Here is a 22,357-nt window from a genome sequence, read left to right on the forward strand (position 1 = left end):
CTCAGAGTCTGGAGACGGTGGATCACCACCAAACATTCGTGTACCATAGTATGCTAATCATTTACGTGACGACCTTATTTGACTGACTTACATATCAGCATCAAGAATTTCTATTCAGTGGCACCGATCATCCCGGTTCATATGACAGCAGACAATTTAAACAATCGTGCACGCGGGCCAGAATAGATAATTCGAATGGGGGATGAGAAGTCGAAGCGTATGAAATTGAGGACAATTGCCCCACTCGTCGATGATAAGTGGGGGGAAGGAGGGAGGACGAATCCGAGAACCGATGCTGATAATTGCAATGTGTAAGATGTATGGCGAATGTGAAGGGTGCCACAGTGATTCGGGGGGTTATGTTCGTGAATCCGAGAGGCACCATGATTAAATCCAACGGCTCACCGTGCGAGATGAGCATGGGAATCAATAATGAAACCAAACATGGTTAATGCTTGGACACTTACCTAGACACGATACTGCAATACCATGCGTGGACCACGCAGCGAACAATGCTTTACTGCGTCGGTATGAGAAGGTCATAGAGCAGATATACGGTTTTGGAACAAAGAAGAAACGTCAGACAGGGGAGGCTGTATGATATGTGATGGAGTTGTGGATATATGTGGGCGCCATCGAGGGGGCCCTGGTCGATGCATTGTCCCCTTGATGATCCCCCGTACGTGTTCGGTTACGGCTGGGTTCAATTAGCTACAGATAGGTTAAATACAAGAGATGTGATAAGGGCTAGATGAGTGGATGAGTGGCGCAGCAGGCGTTTCACTTTCACGGACCATGAAATGATGTCGGAATTCGGGGAAGCAGGGCACGTTGCTAGTTGCAACGGGCCAAGGATCGAGGAAAGGTGAGAGAGTACGAGGAGGAGGGGACGTATCTAGGATTGCGAGATTCAAAGGCCGCGATTGCTGGGATTGCTGGGTCGCCGACGGAATCAAAAGGGATCATTGACAAAGCCATAGGAGTTTGGCCTTTTATGGGGTGTGCCGGGCAGTCGCCAGTGCCGAGAGGGTGGCAGGACCCCAGGAGTGCATCGGAGATTGAAACTGGACTGAATGGAAAAAGGGTATTGTTGAGTGCCTTTTTTCCTTTTTCTCGACGACCAAGTCCACTGAAATGTTTTCGTTCGTTCAGAATACATATAGTCCCCCATCGACCATCTGAACTCTGCAGCCAAACGCCCCTTCCCTTCCTTTTGTAATCAATTAAATTCGCTGAAAATTCAACCTCCACGGACGCCAACGCCGACGACGCACTTCTACATCAGCAGCGATGCCGCCCGCACCAAAGTCGCCGTCGTCAGCCGCTAAGAAAGCCGGAGGAGGGGCGCCAAAGGCGAAAGGCGCTGTGCGCGCTAAGTCGGGATGCTACACGTGCAGGATTAGACGCAAGGTTCGTCAGGCGCCTCGTCGACCGCGCTTGCTCGTTGTCTCTGACCACCATCATCCAGAAATGCGACGAACAGCCTAATGAACAAGGTTTCTGTCAAACATGTGTACGACTGCGCCTCGAGTGTTTAGGTTTCGGTGCAAAGAGACCAGAGTGGCTCAGAGTGAGTCCCACTTTGCTTCTCCATCGTCGTCCTCGTCGGGCGGGCGGGCGCTGACACCGTGTCGCACATCCAGGAAAGCCGCAATGTAACAGAGTTAAGAGAAAAGATAAAGGGCTTCCTCGCTTCCCAGGGAATGATCAAGGGTCACTCGGGGTCGGGTCCCCGAACAGCTGAACAAGAACCCCAAATACTGCGCCTCAACGACGACGCCTTCCCCGCCCAACCCATCATCGCTCCCCATCTAGCTTTATCAGACCCTACCAGAGGCGACCCAAACCGAGTCCTCTTACCACCATTTAATAACCTTTCTGCTGTACGTGAGACATGGGCGGTACACCCGCACCCGCCTCTTGGCTACCCATCTGGTATGTGCCCCCTCGACGGTCATAATCTCCAAGCACTTGTTCATAATTGAGTAGTGCCACCGCCACCCCATGACATGAGACCAGGAACGCCTGGATCTCCCTACTACCACCACTCCCCAGAGAGTGCGCAAGCGCAGCCTGTGTATACCTCGCCCTCTTTGTCGTCGAATAGCTTAGCATGTAAGACTGAGTGAAATAATAGTTAATGTAATTAATGCTCAACGCTTTCCCCCCTTTTGTCGCGCAGTTTATCAACCACAACCGCCCCTCCGCTACTCGAGCAAGCAACCGTGGGGCTACAGCTCGTTTGGCCCGCACTATCATGGATTAGTCCCCTTTGACGCTGAGGAATACGATGAATCTCAAGTCGACCCGGCGCTTCTGGGAGTGAATAACGGGATGCTCTCCTACTCTAGGGATTCGCCCGAGATGAACCTCTCCCCGAACCCAGAGATCGATGCACTCGTGCAACACTACATGTCAACAGTAGTAGGTATCCAGTACCTCCTCGCCAACAAATCAGACACGGCGACGATGATATTCAACACGGTACAAAACAATGCCTTCGTGCGCAATGCCGTTCGTTTGATGGCGTCTGTCCATCGGCACAAACGCGTGACAGGGCCCGAGGATATGGCCTTGCAAAGAGTAGAAACCAACGCATACGGGATTTACCACGAGCTCCTGCAGCAGCTCATGCCGTCAGGCCAGAGAAGGGGGTATACGAGAGAAGATGCCATGACTGCGCTGCTCATTATCTCTTCCTTGCTCTTCGACGGTGGCATGGGCGACTGGCGCGCATGGTTACGCATTGCCTACTTCTACGTTGATTCCATCTTCCAGGAATTCAGCAACCCCGCCGACGCCCTCGCTCGTGTTTCCGACGCAAAGATGTCGTTCATCATCAAAACGACGTTGTGGTTCGACGTAATCGCTTCAGTCACTAGCCAAGAACCACCTCATTACCTCCATATCATCGACGAATTGTTCAGCCCCGAGCAGGCTCGCATTGATGAAGGTTATAGCACTGTCTCCATGCTCGACGTTATGGGATGCGATAACAACACGTTTTGGGCCATGGCCAGGACGTCGGCATTGTCATGCTGGAAGCAAGATCGAATCACTAGAGGGTCTCTTAGTGTCCCCGAGTTGGTCACCAAAGGGACCGACATCGAGCAAGCTTTGACGCATGCCTATTATCCTACTCAACAAGCCGACGCCAAAGATGAAGATATTTGCCGGATTCGAACGTCGGAGATATTCCGCGCGTCTACGCTCGCATGGCTGCATTCCATCATTTCGGGTGATCGTCCAAACGTTCCAGAAGTATCGAACGCTGTGCAAACGACCCTCAAATGTCTGACGAACATCCCATCTACTACCCCGCGCGAACAACGCCTCGAAAGATCAATCGTACGCAGCACGGTGTTCAGTATCTTCGTATGCGGGGTGTTTGCCACGAAGCGTCAGGACAGGGACATTTTGCTTTGCCATCTAGCGAAGCAGAGCGCGGATAATGTGGGGAACTGCACTGCCATCTCTGGGTTGATGGCGAGCATTTGGGAACAATACGACCGGGATGGGAGGAGGTCAGTCAGGTGGAGGGAGCCCTTGAAGGCTTCGGGGATTCTGTTGGTTTGAGTTCCAAAGGAAGTGATAGAAGGAGAGTCGGGTCGGTGGAATTGTAACTGTTAGGACCGGGACCGGCGGCGTGTTCAGGTTGTGATGGTATGATGGACTTGTGGGAGATGGACGATATGTCGGTGCCTGGTTTCGACCTCAAAGACTTCTTTTTCCCAGAACCCGCCATTCATCGTCTTGGACAAGATCTCGGTTGTACTAAAATGGGAAGGTCTACGCGAGTGGTACCTCCGCCTCCCTATGTCTCACCCCGCCGCTTCTTCCTCCGCCGCCATATTTCCTTCCTCGCTGTCGATTTCTCCGTTGCACTGAACCCCGCTTCCCCTTGGATCCCTCTTCATTTTCCTAGTCCATTCCTATTCCTATTTTCCCATCGGCTCGATAACCTAAAGAAAATTAGCAAAAAAATCAAGCTAGAAGAAACCGGTTATCTCCAAGCAGCTGGCTATTCTCCGACATCGAGGCCCAGCAATACAACCTGCAACTTGCCGACGCTTCTAGCGTTTGCGTTTACGGTTGCAGGCTGCAGGTCTTTCGATATGGCAGTGCAGCCAGCTATTCTCGTCTCCATCATGCCTCTCTCCTGTTTGAAGAACAATACCCCATATACGTACATTACAATGCATCGCTCCCCCTCCTCACTTTCTTGCTCATTTCTATTTACGCATTACTCACTACGACGTGTATATGACAGACAGACTGCCACTATCCCGTCAGGCAATTTGTACCAAACTCAGTACTTTTAGCCGGAATGTACTATAGTAAATCAATGTTGGTTTCCATGATATGTGAGAGCACGTTTGAAGCTGCTGAGCCTTGCACCGTCCATGTGTGCCACAGTCTCCGGTTTGTCTCCGTAGTACACGTTTGAAGGTTTAACGACAACCAAGTATTGGCTATTTGACGCGCCACCGTTGGACTGATGGGAGGGAACAGCAACCATCACAAAGCTAACGCTATCAACCTTCAACAGAGCATGTACATGGCGTCGACATGGACAACACCAGCAAATGCAATTACGGTCTTCATCGGATGCTTGGTCAGTGGCTGTAGGCGCCTGTGCTAGGCACACATGGATGAGTGCGATTGTTTCGGTGGGTGACATAAGCAGTGCTCTCAGTGACTTCCAGTTGCGAATCGAGAACAAGGCAAGTGCAGTATGACATGGACAGAAGTTGACCGGTGAATATTCGCAGGGCATGGTCAACCGGAGAAAGCCATGTTCTGCGAGTTGATCAAAGAGATCTCAGACTCTGACGGGCCCATTTATTTTCCGTAAGACGCATAGAGAACAGCTCCGATGAGGATGGAAATTGGCTGGCGTCTGCTTTTGTCAGACCTGAGAGTCTGCTGCCGTCTACCCTGCCGGCTGTGTGCGTGAATAATTATTATATTAATATTTTTGGTGAGTTCGTCCTTCGATACGATCATACTCACGTCCCTCCCCCGGAGCACTAGAGTCCGGAAATCCACACGAACCCTTTTGAGACAAGGCGTCGCAATATTAGTTCCGACTCAAGCACTCTCCAACTTTATCTCTTCCACTTCAAGTCAGGACCAGTGTTCGCCGCTGCTTAACCACACATATTATATATACCGCTCCCGACACAGCTCGTCTGCTCATCATATGGCCTACAGGTCTCCAGGCAGCTCTCCCAGCGAAGCTGAAGACACACTCTCGAGCAGCAACGTGTCCCCGTCTTCTACAACTTCCCCACTAGCCATGATACCAGCCAGCGTCGACGGATCTGACTCACCGTCCTCTCGCAGCAACAAGGGGACACCAAACAGAATACCTCTAGATCTACCCCGCACTCAGACAGCTAGCAAAGGAGGTTGCTGGTGAGTTATCCACCGTTCGCTTCCATCTACCGAGCGATTTAACCCACCGACCATTGACTCAGGACATGTAGATTGCGCCGCAAGGTATGTTCTATTTTTGTCTCCCATATCGCCTCTCTGAACGCGACCTGACCAATCATCTCCCGCAATTATAGAAATGCGACGAACAACGCGAAGGAGACTCGTGCCGTACATGTATCCGACTCAAAATAAAGTGCCTAGGATGGGGATCGAAGCGTCCTGACTGGATGAGGGTGCGTTCATTTCTTTCTAGTACCGTGCTTCTGTTTCTCATACGCTGACCGGCGAACAAAAAGGACAAGCAAGAAGTCGAACGGTATAAAGCCGACATTAAAGCGCAGCTCACTCGCGCAGGTCTCATTCGCGGACAACCACGAACGAACCCCATCAGTACACCAGCGAACTTGCCTTCAACGGCCTCGTCCTCGTCCATGAGCTCAGGTTACCGCCATACGGCTGATCCAGGTCCATCATCATCTTCACATCCACGCGAGTACCACCATCACCCCTCGAACAGCCTCGATTTTGGCTATCACCCTCTCGGACAGCCTCAGCCTCCCCACCCCAACAGCAGGCAGTCCCGCCTGTACCATACAAGTGCACCACAACACAGCCATTACATGCCCGAAATGCCCGGTAAGCCTCTTATCTCGTCATCGTTGGCTGCATCAAAACGTGCTGCGCGACAAACAATAGGAACCTAGACTAACGATGTTTCGTATCCAATTTTAGGTCTTTCGAATTCGATATTCGGGGACTTGCCGCCTGCTTCATTCGATCCCACTCTCGCTCCCACAATGGACCCGACATCATCAAATTTCTTTTCGGCCCATGATTTCGGTCAACCATCGACCTCACCATCCTCTGCCCCTGGGAGCAGCAGCGCCACTCCGGCATTGGGTCTTGGAGGAACAACGAGCCAGTATCCCCTTGAGTTCGGCATCGTCGAGTCGTCGTCGACAGGGTTCGGGCAATCGTTCGGTTTACCCACCCCCAATCCTACTCCCATCTTCCCCGATCAATCATCCCAACAACAAACGAACCTTCAAGGAGATCTCGTAATGTATTACTTTGAAAACGTTCGCAAGGTACAATACATCTTCGCTGGAAATTCAGTAACCAATGTGACCTATTCCGTGCGTACCTTTTTCTATCAGTCTAGCTTTCTCCACCCCGACCATCATGGCCGTGGTGTGGTAGTAACTGGCGCTCTTTCCCCACCGAATCTAACCCCACTATCTTCGTTGACGTAGTTAATACTACAAGAACCACGCGGGGCGGTGACAAATGCCGTGTGTGCTCTCGCGAGCCTCCATCACACGGCGATGCGGGTGGCCCAGGGGCTCGAACCTCCCGATCCGAATCCGGAATTCTCTACGGCAAGATACTTCCACGACGAAGCTTACCTCCAACTCGTCAATTCGAAGGCCATGCGAGGACACTACAACGAGGCTGATGCCATCGCAGCTCTCCATCTCGTCAGCTTCTCCCTGTTCTCCGGAGGCGCCACCAACTGGCGGCAGGTTCTGTCGGTTGCCTATGAATGGGTTGCTCAGCTGGGACTCCCTGCTGATGAGAACGCGCAGCCCAAGCTGATGGGAATGCGGCCGATCGAACAAGTGATCGTTAAGACGACCATGGTAAGCACCAATCTCCCAAATCTTTCCGCCCCTTCAGCCCCGACTACCAAGGATCTTCTGCACTTCCTTTTTTCTTCATCCCGCTGCTTCCCGCCGGAAATAAAGATTACTCACATCATACTCTGCTGTAGTGGTTTGATATATTCTCAAGCGTCTCGTTTTCGCCGCCGCCTAGGTTCCTCGGCCTGTGGAAATACCTATTGACTCCGGGTTACTGGCCAAGTCATCTGCCAGGAGATGACCTCACTAGTCCGACTGTACATTCGTCATCGTCACCCATACATATGGAAGCCCTCATGGGATGTCCGGATGATGCTGTACTTGCCATCGGGGAGATATCAGCCTTGGCCCATTGGAAAGAGAACGAACTGCGCAAAGGCACACTAAGCATTCGTGAGCTCCTGAGGAGAGGTGACCTTATCGAGGCGGCACTCCGTCAAAACCACGGTGATATTTTCAACTCACCTGGATCCCCCCTCCACCCCAACCTCGCCCAGAGTGCATCCAACGGCAATGGCGAACTATCAAGCACTCCGCAGCCTGCTTTCCCCACGGATGACATGCGCCGCGTGATAGCAAGCATCTTCAGAGAGTCAGCTGTTCTTTATCTTCAAACCGTCCTCAACGGATGTAACCCAGGTACGCACCAGCTTTGCTTCCGTTCCTTCGCCAACACGTGACTAACCCAGTATTGTCGATAGGGGTTATCGAAATCTCTCAAAGTGTCGACCAACTTGTTCACTTGCTGCAACAACTGCCTCGATCGGAGCTCGACCGTTCGCTTGTATTCCCCATTTGCATCGCCGGATGCATGACGGACAGCTCTCCTCAGCGAGAGTTCATAAAGGGACGGCTCCAAGCGCAGGACGAGGGTTGGGGAAATATTAGGCAGACGCGTGCTTTGATGGAATTAGTATGGCGAAAACGAGACGTTGAAGGATCCGCTGATTGGCGGCAAATGCTCTGGGAAAGACCGATGCCGCTTCTCTTGGTGTAACCAAACGAGGGACACACGAACGCGACGCCGAAAATGCTCACACGAATACCAGTAACAGGGACCGGGTGTTCCCTCCTATCACGACTTGCGCATCCAACAATCTACCTCTCTAGACTGGCGAAGGGCGAAACCTTGTCCACGATACCCCAACTCCAAATTCACCTCAATTGAAATAGCCATATAATGCACGCAAATAACTCACCGCTTTAAAGTCGTTTACTCCCATGCTTCGATCGCTCCCATCCGCATTTGTTCTTTTGGTTTGCAAGCACCCCACCTGTATCCCTATTTCAAAGAGTGCCAGTATTAATTAGCCAGTGTATTACAAGTGCTAGATATTTTAAAAGATCTTACCAATATTTATTAAATATGCATTCATATGTTCGCCATATGTTCGCACTTCTCTTCCAAATGTGTCAACGAAGGCGTGATGAAGCGAATACGAGTGCAGTAGGTCCATTAGACCACCGACAGCCATGCGTATATCCGCCCGGAGGTTCTAACGATGAGATCTAAGCAATTCCCGACGGCGTCGCGATATGGCTAATCCTTACACAGCGTCAAAGTGCCCATGACCTAGAAAGACGTCAATACTTTAGCACACGCCTTCATTGCTTCGTAAAAGAAATCACGACTGTCAAGGCCGTGCAAGTGGCAGGTGAAGGGGACATACGGTGCTTTTGAACTCGTGTTCCATGCAGTAAATCATAGCCCGGCGAGCCGACGATAGTGCGGGACCAACACGGCCCAACGAATATCAAGGAGAATAATGCGACCGACGGCGTACTCATCGGCTACAACGTTGAGCAGCGAGGTGAAGGGTGAGTGGGCGGGTTCTTGAGAAAGAGTGGGCAGGAAGAGCTTATAGCCCGATGACACGGAAAATGCAACGCCCACATAAAAGGAAGAAAGCGGTGCGCCCACTCCATCACGTGGTGCCGCCCAACCACCTTTTGACTTTGGCTCAACGAAGGTACGAGGACGAGCGCATGGTTTATCAATGAAAAGAATGCGCCACTAGGTACATAGCGCTCTATTTTTTCTGCAAGTTCATTGCAGCATTTTGCAGCAAATTAATTTTCGAGTCGATTTCACCCTATTCTCTTGAACCACATGACTCGAGCGCGAGTTTCAAGCGCTGGCGCTGACGGAGGTTGTTATCAGAATCCTTCTACTGCGGTCAGCTGGGCGAAGTTATCTACGAATCAGATAATGGTCTGGTCAAAGGATCCAGCGCTGGGACGCCCATCCTACCCATTCATGGAGCAGATGGCACTTCTTCACGGCCGCCCAATGTTCTTGTGACTCGCACAAACATATTATCGGCGCATCGCTCGTCTGCTTGACAATATAAGAGGTTGAACAGCCGCTTCGAAGGTCAATGCAGCCTTCGCCTTTCCCTCTAGCTTCCTCCGAAGGAATAAACACCTATCCCAATCAAATCCCAGTCTTACCCATACGGATCAACTACCGACCAGCACTTCGGTGCCGCCGCCGCCGAATGATGATGTGTCTGCAATACAGGGCCTAGTGTAGCTATAGAACCTAGAAGCTGGCCCCGTATGGCTGGAAGGTGACTCGATCATCGCAGCAGTGAAGTCTGTCTTTTCGTGACCTATTCGCCTCGTCGTGATGACTCGCAATGTGAATGCTATTAGATCCGTAGGTCTTTACGCGGGGGGCGAGGCTGGGGACAGCCCGTTGGACGCGGCAATCGTCGCTGGCGTCTGGGAGGAAGAAACGAGGACATCAATGCGGCCGGCTGTTTGTCTGTCCCCTGTAAGTAACTTAAAAGACACCCAGTTCATCTCGATGTGGTCGTCTATCTATGACTAACGTTGCCGAGGATACCCGCCGCTGTCTCCCTTGCAAGATGCCCCAGAATGGGATGAGGCCGCGTTAACTGCCCCTCCATGGGAACGCCGGACCACTGCGCATTATTTAATGCTCTCCGCCACTCACAAATTCACCTGATGCCACTCTCATATCAATGGCGATACAAATTTGACATTCCCCAGACCTCGGGATGTTGTTTTGTCATATCCGTACGCCCCCCTTTGAAGTTGCCACACTAGGATCCGTGATAGGTATGGAACAAGTGACTGCGAACAACGATGCACGTTCTATCTCACCGACAGGACCCTCTATTATCAAAACACAAAAGCGGATATCTCTAATGGACGTGGACATGCTCTCGGCCTCGTTCCCTCGCTCGCTTGTGGCTGTCAACTTTTCCTATTAACGCCGGTCTACCCGTTGGTCTTCCCAGTCATCGGTTCAGGTCGGGCTTTTGATCAGAAACTTGCGCCTCACTCAAACGGCAATGTTACGCGTCGACGCACGATAGGCGCCTCCTCATCAAAGACACCCATTCTAGGCTATAGTGGCTTTACAAGCCCTGGATAGAACAGACGGCCACCCTGCTTTGGATCTGTATGTACTTGGACGTATGTATACACACGATCAGGAGTGTCCATCTGGAAGGGTCGTTCCGACTCCCCAATTATATTACCTTCGCCGCTCCGCCTTTATTTTCAGAAGTATGAAACCAGCAACTCCCATCCAACCTCGCGAGGGCCTGGACATACAGCGGCTTTTGCCCGCTTTGGCTAGTATGTTCTTCGTCTCCATCAGTATCAAATATTTCCCTTTTCTTTGATGCATCACAGAAACCAAAAATGGCCTTCGTGGAACAGACAGTTATGGATGCCATGATCGCTTATTATACGACCACGGTTCTACCGTTATGTTTCATCAAGAGAGGGAAAGTGGTTGATGCGTAAATGCAACCCGGACTAAATCAGGACTCAGGAGCAATGTGCCCCGTTGTCGCCGGCGCATCCCACTACGCGACACCGGCATCTAGTTAGTTCGAACCAGCCAAGCGTGTTCTTGTGTGAAGGATGCATGGTTCCTTCGTGTCACGAGTTAGAGATAGCGTAGAGTTAAGTGCCTCAAGGCCTCAAGGTGGGCTTCAATCCGCACCTGTCGGCGCTTGTGAGTATATCGCAAGTGCAGAAATGACATCCAGTGGGAACCGTTTCACCCCCCATGGCGCTTTCTTGGGCCATAAAGTTTTATGGAGTGATGCCTCTCCGATGATGCAAACCAACTTCTTTGACCGCATTTGCTCTCTTGTTCGCACTAAGCACTAAGTTTCGTTGCTAGGCGAGATTTGATCACGCCCAGGCAGATGGCAGTATGTTAGGTAGTCATTGTGCTCTCCGGAGGGCGATCTTCCGAGCAGGGCCTGTTGATGAATGTACGACTAGAGAGGTTTCACCGTGTAGCAGAAATAGCAATCAAAAGGACGATAGATCCTCCACTAAAGTTCAAGACAAGACAGGACATTGGTCGGTGTCAGCAGATGGCATCGCCGAATGGGCGTGGCAGGAGGGTGTACAGCACAGTACATAGCTAACTCTTCCGCCTCCTAATGCTAACTCTCCTTGATGCAATCGGAATCGCTTTGATCGAGGTACTGTCACATTGAGTGCCAACCTATGCGGAAGTAAGTGGCTGTACCAAAGGCGTGGGAAAAACTCTACAGCTACTAGAACAACGAGGCAGCTACGTCCATCTGCATTTCGCACTTGTTTCCGCAGAAGACAATAGATGCTATGCACATGTACTCATTGCACTGTGATTTCTGATCCAGAAGGAAGCTAGGTACCGCTCTAGTACGCTCGTTGTAGAAGCTTCCGATGCATACCAAAGAAGAGATCTAGGGATAAACAAAAATGGGTACCGGTCGAACATCACGCGGTGGAGGCAGTTGCAGACGATGTGTTATGGTACCTTACTACTTTCAAGACTTCCCTGGCCAGAGTCGGTCAAAGTCTTCCCGAGCATTGCTGAGACAAGGGTTCCGCAGTGCAACGTACTGCAACGGTCATCAGAGTCGGTTAAGAAATATACCCTTCTACAAGTCAAAGTCCAGTTCCTGAGAAATGCTAAGAGCTGCTTTTTCTCTTACCACCAACGCTGTGCTGTAAGTGTTGGCACCGACGTTGGCCGGACAAATAGATAGCTATAAAGCAATCGCATCCATGAGATATTGCCCAAAACACCTGCTACTAAGGGGACGGACATCTCAGATGCAGTCGGTTGCCTGCTTGGGAACAAAGAATCGAGGGAAATGTACCAGCGACTTTGAGGTTCCGAATGCCGTATACCGGAGTTCACAACGCCGCCTGGTCGCGAGGTTTCATACTGCAGGTGCGCATCTTCACTAGTCTCAGCACCAAGTGACCGGGCCAAAAATTGTCCAACCCTTACTGAATGCCATGTAGTTGGTGGTTTGTGTCAGCCAAGCATGTCGGAGATCGCGATCCAACGCTACGGGACATAATTCACCGTTAAGTCGTATGTATTTATTGATGGTCTCGTCGTCTTCAGCCGTGGATAGAATGTCCGTGGCGGAGATATCCGATGGGCCATTCCTTCTCCCACAACTTGCGTTACTGTCAGGGGGAAACACGGGGTGCTTGCGCCAATTCATCACGGTACGAGGGCATGCGACGGGCGGTCTCTCGTGATCTCCTGTACGCCCATCTGAGAGCATCAATGTCTGCTGGTCTTTGATAGCTGAGGAGGTATCCAAGACTGTAGATCTAGTCACATACTCTGTCAAGAACCCGGCCTCAAAATCTAACCCGGCCTGCCAATCGTCCGCGGAAGCGATGTGGACTCTCCCGGTAGATACGGGGTACGTCTAACCACTAACAGAAATACACTGTAATCGAAAAATGAATAATGGAAGCTTACGGTGAAGGAACTCAAAGTCATGTGTTGACTTTTAGGATCGGAATCCTTTCCTGTTTAACTGTAGCGAACATAAAGATTAGTGATGGTTGCTGCAACATAAATTGAAATACCGACCCAGAAACTGGCACCATGCAGACCACCGGTTTATCTGTTGCTGCGGCGAAACGCGCCGCCCAAACCTTCTTGAAGTGGGGCCCTAGTTCTTCAAGATCTTCCAAATGAAGACGAAGCCTCGCGCCAGCATCAATGGCCTTGAAATAAGTCCACGGGGTTCAGCAGACGCCTCGATATCAAATGTATGGCATGCAATGGCGTACTTCGTTGCAAGCTACCCGGCTCCATCTTGCTCCCATCGCTCCACATGTACTGGCGCAGCAATTTTAAACTCGAACGCGAGAAAGAAGGGCCGTCACATACGTTCCATCTCATCCGGACTACATTAGTTCAAGGCGTCTAGCGAAAGCGTAGATTCAGATGGAAAGTATGGAAAAAGGGCGTTATGGTCTACCAGAATGTATCATAAGTAATGTCTTCGCTGATGATGTGGTTGCTCACCTATGTAGTTTTCCCGCCTACACCGAGCAGATCGACTTCTTGCCTGATGGCCAAATTGGGCGATCAATTCGGCTGCACCAATGCCGGAGCGCTCAAGGATGGCAGGGGAGCCCAACGCTCCAGCCGATACAACGACTAGGTATCTTGCGTATGCAGCAATGACCGTAGAAGATGGGTCACTAGCGTCACTGTACTCCACACCAATGGCCCTTCCATCCCTACCCAGGTGAGCTGTCATTTCCACATAGCGCCACACAGGCTTCATACACCTCACCTACCTCATCAGCACACGACGTACCACTGCCTCTGTTAACAATTTGGATTTACCGAAAATTGGTTGTATATGAAGTGGTGAGCAGCGTCTGAACACCACCCGAATTTCTTGTCAATGAACCTGTTCACTGATATCCGACTTGCATACATGGAAAAGAAGAGCTCGAAAGCTCACTTCGTGTACCACTGTACAAATGAATGAAGTGAGTTATCGCGTACAGCTTATCCCAGGTGGTAAACAAACCCCATAGGCATTCGCTGTCCCGAAGTTATTGAGATCGCTAGATATTTCACGGCTTAGGTCGTAGGCGCGAGCAACCTCGAGGAACAGTTTGCAGTGGTCAAACAGGATACCACCTTTATAGGACCTGGGTATCCGTGCCGATCAACAGTCCCTTGTTCCTGGTACGTCTCAACCTTCGAACGATACAGTTATTTTTAGCTAGAGTAACTGCGACAGGATGCGCGAGAAGTAGACCTTCTTGAGGAGAGGAATCATCTCCTTAGCCCCCAACCTAGGTTCTTTCCTTGAGTCTCCCAATCGTCGAAGCCTAATGTAGCAGCTCTCGTGTAAACAAAAACCACCAGGTTCAATCAGATGTCCCACCAGCTTCGAGTGTCACTCACGATTTACACTAGAACCTCCTCCAACACATCTCCCTGTTGGGACGGTCGCAGACCGCCTGGGTGGAGCATCACTGGGTTTGCTACCGTGGAAAGTCAAGACTTCGCTTGCTGGAATCAACGATGCCATGTATCGTCCGGGCTGTACGTGCTCTGGAGGGCCGTATGTGTGCAGTCCTGCTTCGATCAGCTGGGAGTACTGGTGTGTTCAGTACCTTCATCAATAACGCGACGTCCACTCGACATGCAAGTATTAGCCTCCCTGCAGTTACACAGACGAGAGCTCCTCCTTTCCGCCAGCAGCTTAGCTAAACTCATAAAATCGAAGGACAAGGCGATTACCTCCACCGAAGACGATATCAAACTCTTGGACATAATTGAAACAGACGCGTTATTTTCGATGAGCCAAGGTCGTGCAAAGTACTAGTATTTTCCCAGTTCCTCACGTGACTCAAGGATTGACTACTCCGACAGACTCCGACTACTCCTTTCAAGGATCGTCCTGTTCCTCCTGTACGACTCCTCAGGGTAGCCATCAATGATTGAACGACTTTGGCTACAAATGCGCATTATCGACTACTGAGCGCCCTCGTGGCGGTCCCTCCGGTGTGTTCGCATCTCTCAACGTAGAACAACGACTCAACGCCGCAAAATGTCCGCTTAGCCTGCGTTCCTCCTTCTCTGGATAATTTTCGTGCATCGGGCATTTCGACGGTGCACACTATCGCTACTGGATAGCTTCCATCGCAGTCAACCGTCGCCAGTACTCCAATGAATCAACTACACGACCGTGAAATAATCGGCTTCGAAAGAATTAATGGGTGATGCAATAACTCAATGTTGCCGTCATATCACCACATGCCACGAAAATCACTCCTGGATCCTGATCTTCTCGGGGCGCCAACGGCTCTCTATTAATCTGTCTGACACGAGCCTTGCTGTTTAAGTTCCGCGGAAAGGCGAGAGTCGTACCGTCGACTTTGTCCTAGAGCCTCAGGCTCGTGCTGCCAGTTCATCGAGCCATCTATCCCTCATCGGTGGGACCCTTGCGATCGTCTTTACTGGCCTCCAGAACCTTAAATATCAATATTGTGCAGGATAGGAACTTGACACTTGTGCGGCATTCTCAAGTTCTAAACATGATCTTGGCGCATCCCCCCTCCCCACCACAAGCCCATTGAGTCTCAATCCCTTTGTTATGTTTGTGGAATTGCTATAAAGGTCAAGATCCGCTCGTATCGTTGCTTTGGACCGCGCCTATGCATCACGATATACCATATATAACAACAGTGACTCCCACTGCGGATGCAACTTGGTCGATTCCCCCTCTTATTATTGGCTGACTGCTCATCTTGTTTCAATATGCCAGGCTCGTCGGCAGATGTGAACAATTACTTTGCTTGCATGCAAGATAAACGAATGAGTACAGTGAGTTGTTGGTCTTGTGTCAGTCCACAAGACACTCACGAACTCACTATAGTATTTCCTTTGTGCGTACCAGATGGCTCTCAACTGGCCGATTGGCAAATGCTCAACATTCATATTACTGCTTAGATGCGGCGACTACCTTATATGTTCGTCTAGTACGCTCCCCTCCAGGACGTCAAACGGGATCTAACTTTAAAGTCCAGTTCTATGATTTTGGTTTAACATTCGCGACGGAGGTAAGGTGACATATTCTGGCGTATGGGGGTCTAAACCAGTTGGAGCAGCTTCGTTACATATGGCAACGACGCAAGCCCTCACCTCGTAATGTCCTCTACTTTACTGCTCGGTATTGTGGTTTCGCAAGCGCAATCGCTGGTGCTTTTCCCGTGCGTTCTCTATGCCACTCTAGAGCTAGTGTGTGTAAATAAAGTAACATTCCATTAGCCCACCATCACTATGGGAAATGTTGTAACAGGTCGGCCTATCCCCCACTTAGCGGACTAGTGATAACTGAATATGCTCATCTAGGGTTCAGATTTATTACCATCGTTGCATCGGACGGTAGGCGTTGCATGAGGTTCATACTGCGTTCCCTACTCTCAAGTTTTGCCCTTAGTTGTACTCGCGCACCGTGCCTGGGTCTTATGGAAACACAGCAAGATTGTCAAAAGTATCCTTATATCAGCGTACCTTGTACGTGGTACAACCGAACATACATTTAAAGCTCCATGTGCATGACGTCCCCCGGGTTAGGGTGCCCTAGGACCATGTCTGTTCGTTGTATACGAAGACATCAAATCCGCCGCAGGTGAAAACCTCGTTATGCTCCAGAGCGAACCCACCTCACTGCCTTTACAGTTGCGACGTCCACTCGAACGATACCAGGGATAACTCCAGATAATGTATGTAGTTTCCTTGTCAGCGACGCAACTAGTCTATGGATCATTCCATACATCATGTCGATCTTCTTTGAACTCGGTGAGCCCTCGCCTGCAGGATTGCCGCCAGTCCGCGACCCGGAGACCTATATTTACAGGCTTGACCAGTTACTTTCATTCTGGCCTCCCTTGCTGCGGTGCGCTGGCGAGAACGCATTCCAGCACCAGTCCGATCATCGCTGGTCAGCGTTCTTTGGAAAGATGGTGAGAGCGGGCAGTTGTATGAAAGGTAATGACTGACCGCGGCCACTGTCTGTATTAGGCGCGATGTACTTCGGATTCATGGCAGGTTACTTGCCACGCTCCTTTGTCTGTACTCCAAGATGGCTCACGGTTGCAACTCCAGCATTTTCTATCTTCAACATTCTCCTGGTTATGTCCATTTCCGTGCGTAATCTCGTTCCATCTCTCACTTCAACACCAGCATCTCATAGAATCCCTCAGCGTCCACAGCTTCGCAATGGCGGATCGCAGTAAGTAAACCAAACAACGTTCCATGCCCACGCAACTGAGCTATTATTCCGTGCTGAAGACTGCAGACGCTCCTTCATAGCATCATCTCCTCGAGGGCGGTGCTCCATTTGGCATCCATCTTGGACGAGTCCCACTCCTCCCTACCCACCCCACGAACAGGAATTCAATTTGCTCCAAACCACCCAACCGCGGAAGATAGTTCAAGCGGCCACGGGTCAAGTCTCCCGTCGAGGGAATCGAACGCATGACGAAGATCAATTCATAGACGGATTAACCTAGCTGTAGGTACACCAAATGCCGCCACCAACAATCCCTTTATACTACAGAGTCAGCGAATACCGAGTAAAGGCATTCATCTCTTGGGGTGGGGAGCCTGCCTCGGTCCGTCCAACCTCAATCGCGACGCAATTCGTCTACTGCGGATGCACATCCGCAGGCTGTCAGCGACAATGCGCCACTCTCGAGGAGACTTCTATGGTATCATCGTCTGGTCAGCTATATATGGCCCCAGTTAATGCATCAAGATCAACACTTCATATACACAAGGCCTCGTCCCACTTCCACTTCCACTCCCCTGAGGCTGAGAGCGAGGTGTACTCAGGGGTGTAAATTGACATGTCAAGATGGATGGAAGGTGCCAGCAATTCAGAGAACCTTTAATGCAATTATATACACGCGATTCAACGATTCATGTGATGGTGTCTCCTATTCCTGCACCCTGATCACCCCTGAGCACACTCTCCGCCGAACCGCCAAACTGTCAAACGCTCGTACCAAGTCAAATTTCCTTTCCTTACGTTAAGTCCTTCAGCGCTTCAGCAATGGCACCCGTCTTCAGTACAGGGCGGCCATAGCAATGGCTTCTGTATATACCAGTGTCGTCGCATCTCAGCATCGGGCATTGCACCATCACGCGCCTTCATATTCTAAGTACTAATTGGCAGGTATGCCCTGGGCTTATGAATGAGTATATCTCGTTTGCTGTTCATTATATTGACAGTCAAGATCGGTCCTCACATGGACCCACACAACTGAGTACCTAGAAAGGTTACGACAAAGGGCCGACTTCGGTTCTTTTCACATTCTATGAACTTCATCCAGGCCTTGTCCCTCGAAAGCTAGTAGGATGCGGGATTCGGTATGCATCATCTCCGACGATGAGCTCGCGCCATTATGAGCTAATGACCTTCCTTTTTAGCATCCTCTAGCTTATCGATTCTTTTCTTCCAACCAACTGAGGTGGCCAGCTTCCATCGGATTGGCGCCTCTCGGGAGGATTCGGTGCTATTACTCTTATTCGCCATGATCTGTCAACCCCATGATGCATATCATGATGCATCCTCATTTCGTGGTTGAGACAATAGTAATATGTCAACAACAAGCCCATGTTGGATTGTAGGATAGAAAACGCGAAGCGGAAGTGGCGACGCGTATTTTTGTGGCATTTCTAGAAATAGATAAGGTGAGCTTATACTCAAATGGTTGATTCCGTATATTCATTTATTTACCTGGCGATTCCTAAGTTTGACCTCGGGGCAGACACGCCGCAAACCCAGATACGACTAACCTCTTCTTCAGATTCTTTGATATACCTCGGTCTCTGCTTTCGTTGGTGTCTGCCAAATGTCGTGGGTGCAAGAATGCCTCAGGTCCGACCTCCGTGTATTTCGACACTCGCTTCGAAATTTCTGAAATTCTGACAACTGTTCTCTTACCAAACCGTTACAAGAGCAATGGCATCGGCTAGAATCGCCCCTTGACGTTGATCAGCAATCGTTGTTTCTCGCCCTCAAAAGCTTCATCAGGCCTGTGGTCCCTTTGCAGCGTGCCCACCCACGAGGTTTACGCCAACCAAGCGTAAACGTGAATGCCTCTATGATCGCTTGCTATCTACGTCTTGATATGGTTATTGATTGCGGAGTAGCATCGGACAGAGTTAGAACTGTTCTTTCAGTCTATATAGTGCTCTTTCTCGCAACCAAAGGTTGCCAACCTTCGACGGTAGCAGCGAACGAATCCACTTACTATCCCCCAGCGGTCTGGCTCATGTTACCACAGCTATCATACGCAGACTGCTTCAGTATTCTCGGTCTTAGCACCAACGCGACAAACGAACAGATCAAGGTCGCGTACAAGAGGCTGGTGAGCCGCCCCCTCGTCCCTTCAATCGAGGGGTATCTTGCTGAGCATGGATCCCTCAGGCTTTGCAATGGCACCCCGACCGACACGCGGAGAACAAAGACTACGCCACTGAACGCTTCGTAGAGGTAATACACTTCGAACGTTCCACTCCATCAGGTTTCATGGCATTGATTTAAGGTCAGCAATGCCTATCGCACAGTTCTGCGCGAAAGGCGCTCCCACTCCCAGGACCTACGAGAAGTACCACAACCGCCTGGTAGTCCCCGCAACTTCCCCATCCCAACGAGCCTCGGACACGTGTCGACCGGATACAATTCAAGCACGGATTCATCATCTACTCAAGACTCTTACCATTTCCAAGCTAAGGACATCGGAGGGGACGCGTATTTCGTTCATACCCTCCCCTATCAACACCAACAGGGGACTCCAAGAAAGTCTGAACGATATGATCCTGCTCCGACTCCCATTCCACGGAAAGCAACCTTACCCATGAGGCGCGAGAATCTAGTCGCCGGAGAAACGCCGAACAGGGATGGGAACGGTATGTTCTAGGTGTATCTGGTTCGCGTTGAGCACCCACAATTCTGCAGAACCACAACATCGCCGAAGCGGAGGACCGCCACACCCTTGTGCGCTGATGCAACCCACGAACAAACATTCATTCACCCCAGCGACATTCCCTCCGAATGGATATTCTACCTCCACCTTAGCCTCGAAGAGCTTTTCAAAGGGAAAGCTTGTCGGTTCCAACTTTCTCGCACCCTCCGATCAGGTCGACAAAAAGAGGCGGTTGTCGACTTCCGGATACCACCAGGCTGCCACCACGGTACACGGTTTGTCTGCCGAGGTGTCGGTCATGAACGGGTTGATGGTTCAACCCAAGATGTCGTATTCATAGTCGACGAATTGCGACACGACAGGTTCTTCCGGATTGAAGACGATTTGATGGCAAACGTCATAGTTCCATGGGCGAGCTACGCCGGCGCTGGAGGGCAGATCTACGTCGAAGGCCTAGACGGGAAGCAACATGCGGTCATTCAGCCACAGCAATCCTCAACTCGGAGGCTGACACTCAAAGGTGTGAGGACAATTGTTGGAGCGGGGATGCCTATCTCGGAGGGCGAAAGGGTGATCGGCAGGGGCGACTTGGTTGTTTGGTGGGTTAAATGAATTGTGGGGTCAATCGGTACTCAATTTGATCTATCTGCAGTTGGGAAGTGGCGCATCCATCGGCTGCTTCAAGATGGGATGGATTGAAGCGGGCTCTTCACCTGAGGAGATGAACGATTTTACTCGGACTCTCGCCGTCAATATCGCAAGAACCGTCCATATTGTTCCCGGGATTCATTTGATATACGTACAATTAAATTGTCTGTGAATTAATCAAAACCTTTGTCCGCTATACGTTCGGGTTGCCAGAAGAGGGACTGGATGAATAGACGCTTGAACCCCCCTCTATAGGTCGATGGTTTGAAGCGAATTGGAGCTTGGTGCGTGGGGTAGATAGGGACGGATGCCCAGAGTTGTCGAGGACGGATGCCAGATGAAGCACTACCCTGGAGGAGATGATGCTATGAAGGAGGGTTTGCAGTCTGGAGTTGGAAACTCAGCTGCAAGGAAATTGTTTGGGTATATCGGTTTACTTACTGCGATCCGCCGTTGCGGAGCTGGGGGCGCTGGGGGATCTCAGTGAGACACTTGATGATGGAGGAGATTATCCTGATGAACAAGCTCACGTACAGAGACGGACATGACCAAGAGGATGTTAAAGATAGAAAACCCTAGAGGTACAAACGTTAGTCCGATACTGTTCTTGGAGCGCAAGCGAAGAAGTGGATGAGTTGACCTGCCATAAATCCAAAGTACATTGCACCTGGTATAGATGGTAGACATAGTCAGTCATTTTCCTTCCAACAGCAACCAGGTTCTCACCATCCTTCCAAAGAATGCCGACTAAAGATGATCGGACTGACGATGGGATGCGTTCTCGCCAGAGCAACGCGGCGAAGGATGCCAACAGGAAAGTGACTGACCCATGTCGAGGTAAGTATAGACCTCCGAAATGATAATTGGTGCTACTCATGATGGCGAGAAGGACTCACCAAGTTCGAGAAAGATCGACATGATGTACGGAATGATCCATAGACTGGTTGCGTTGCTGACCAGGAAACTACATATGTCGTCCGCGTTTATCTCAGGCGTTGGCCTTGATGTCTCGACTGCAATCACAATGAGACGCGTTGACTCCATGGCAAAGTGGGAGCTCGCTGCTCACCCCCTTCAGATATGATGTCTTCGTACACCACGAATATGCATGGTGCTAGTGAACCCTAAAGCCAGAGTGTTATGTGCCCGTTCTGGTGTACTTTGAAGACGTACAATACACGTTGCTACGAGCAGGCGTTTGACGAACTTGTTGTGTTGCCATAAAACCCAAGTACGGTGCACGAGTATAGCTGAAATGAGCACTGAGCATAGGAATCCAACGTAAATTCTACACAAAGCGTACTCTCCGATGCAACGATAGTGATAAGTCTCAGACCTATGGGTATGCCATTAATTGCACGACCAACGGAGGGGAAGAGGCTGACTGGTTATAGCATTTCCCAAAGTGAGAGTGGTCCACTAGAATGTTAGCCCATCGTTGGTCACACCAGCTCCACAGTAGCAGGAGAAACGCACGGGAAGTGTACCAGCGATTGCGCTTGCGAAACCACAGTATCGGGCGGTAAGGTAGAGAACGTTGCGAAGCGAAGGCTTGCGTCGTTGCCAAACGTGACAGAGCTGTCCAGACTTGTCTGAGCCTGACACATGATATAAAATGCCAACCTACCTCGGCACCAAACGTCAGGCAAAAGTCATAGAACTATACTATGAGTTTGAATCTTGTTCGGTGTCTAGAGGTCTGACAGCTGGAGAGGCGTACGTATAAAGTAGTGGCCACATCTACGCAGGGGGATAGTTGAGTGCATGGCCGCTTGTAGCGCTGGGATGCATCCGCTACGTACAAATAAAATACTGCCGTGTGAAGTTGATTAGCGTTACAATTGACTGAGGAACAAAGCTGACGACTTACTGTA

At 50.5% G+C, this 22,357-nt stretch overlaps 4 protein-coding genes across 4 annotated transcripts; 3 read left to right on the forward strand and 1 right to left on the reverse strand.

The window, feature by feature from the left end:
• Positions 1 to 1,290: 1,290 nt before the first annotated feature.
• PC9H_009432 (uncharacterized protein) lies at positions 1,291 to 3,576 on the forward strand (the record flags this gene model as incomplete). The annotated part of the gene is made up of 5 exons (XM_036778934.1): positions 1,291 to 1,410; positions 1,469 to 1,570; positions 1,644 to 1,935; positions 1,990 to 2,115; positions 2,183 to 3,576. 5 exons carry the CDS (start codon positions 1,291 to 1,293, stop codon positions 3,574 to 3,576), a joined length of 2,034 nt encoding a protein of 677 aa, XP_036628323.1.
• Positions 3,577 to 5,203: 1,627 nt separating this feature from the next.
• Positions 5,204 to 8,076, forward strand: PC9H_009433 (uncharacterized protein; the record flags this gene model as incomplete). The annotated part of the gene is made up of 8 exons (XM_036778935.1): positions 5,204 to 5,418; positions 5,481 to 5,502; positions 5,574 to 5,672; positions 5,736 to 6,114; positions 6,172 to 6,575; positions 6,693 to 7,079; positions 7,211 to 7,718; positions 7,781 to 8,076. 8 exons carry the CDS (start codon positions 5,204 to 5,206, stop codon positions 8,074 to 8,076), a joined length of 2,310 nt encoding a protein of 769 aa, XP_036628324.1.
• A 3,922-nt stretch (positions 8,077 to 11,998) lies between these two features.
• Positions 11,999 to 15,837, reverse strand: PC9H_009434 (uncharacterized protein; the record flags this gene model as incomplete). Its single annotated transcript, XM_036778936.1, has 12 exons — positions 11,999 to 12,106; positions 12,555 to 12,654; positions 12,702 to 12,790; positions 12,903 to 13,054; positions 13,399 to 13,616; positions 13,677 to 13,760; positions 13,847 to 13,892; positions 14,019 to 14,088; positions 14,150 to 14,193; positions 14,299 to 14,485; positions 14,535 to 14,598; positions 15,794 to 15,837. 12 exons carry the CDS (start codon positions 15,835 to 15,837, stop codon positions 11,999 to 12,001), a joined length of 1,206 nt encoding a protein of 401 aa, XP_036628325.1.
• Positions 15,838 to 19,181: 3,344 nt separating this feature from the next.
• Positions 19,182 to 20,175, forward strand: PC9H_009435 (uncharacterized protein; the record flags this gene model as incomplete). Its single annotated transcript, XM_036778937.1, has 4 exons — positions 19,182 to 19,277; positions 19,337 to 19,402; positions 19,455 to 19,818; positions 19,868 to 20,175. 4 exons carry the CDS (start codon positions 19,182 to 19,184, stop codon positions 20,173 to 20,175), a joined length of 834 nt encoding a protein of 277 aa, XP_036628326.1.
• Between the last annotated feature and the right edge of the window lie 2,182 nt (positions 20,176 to 22,357).

This window comes from Pleurotus ostreatus, assembly GCF_014466165.1.
Source record: "Pleurotus ostreatus strain PC9 chromosome Unknown scaffold_7, whole genome shotgun sequence".
In the NCBI taxonomy this organism is placed as follows: Eukaryota; Fungi; Basidiomycota; class Agaricomycetes; order Agaricales; family Pleurotaceae; genus Pleurotus; species Pleurotus ostreatus.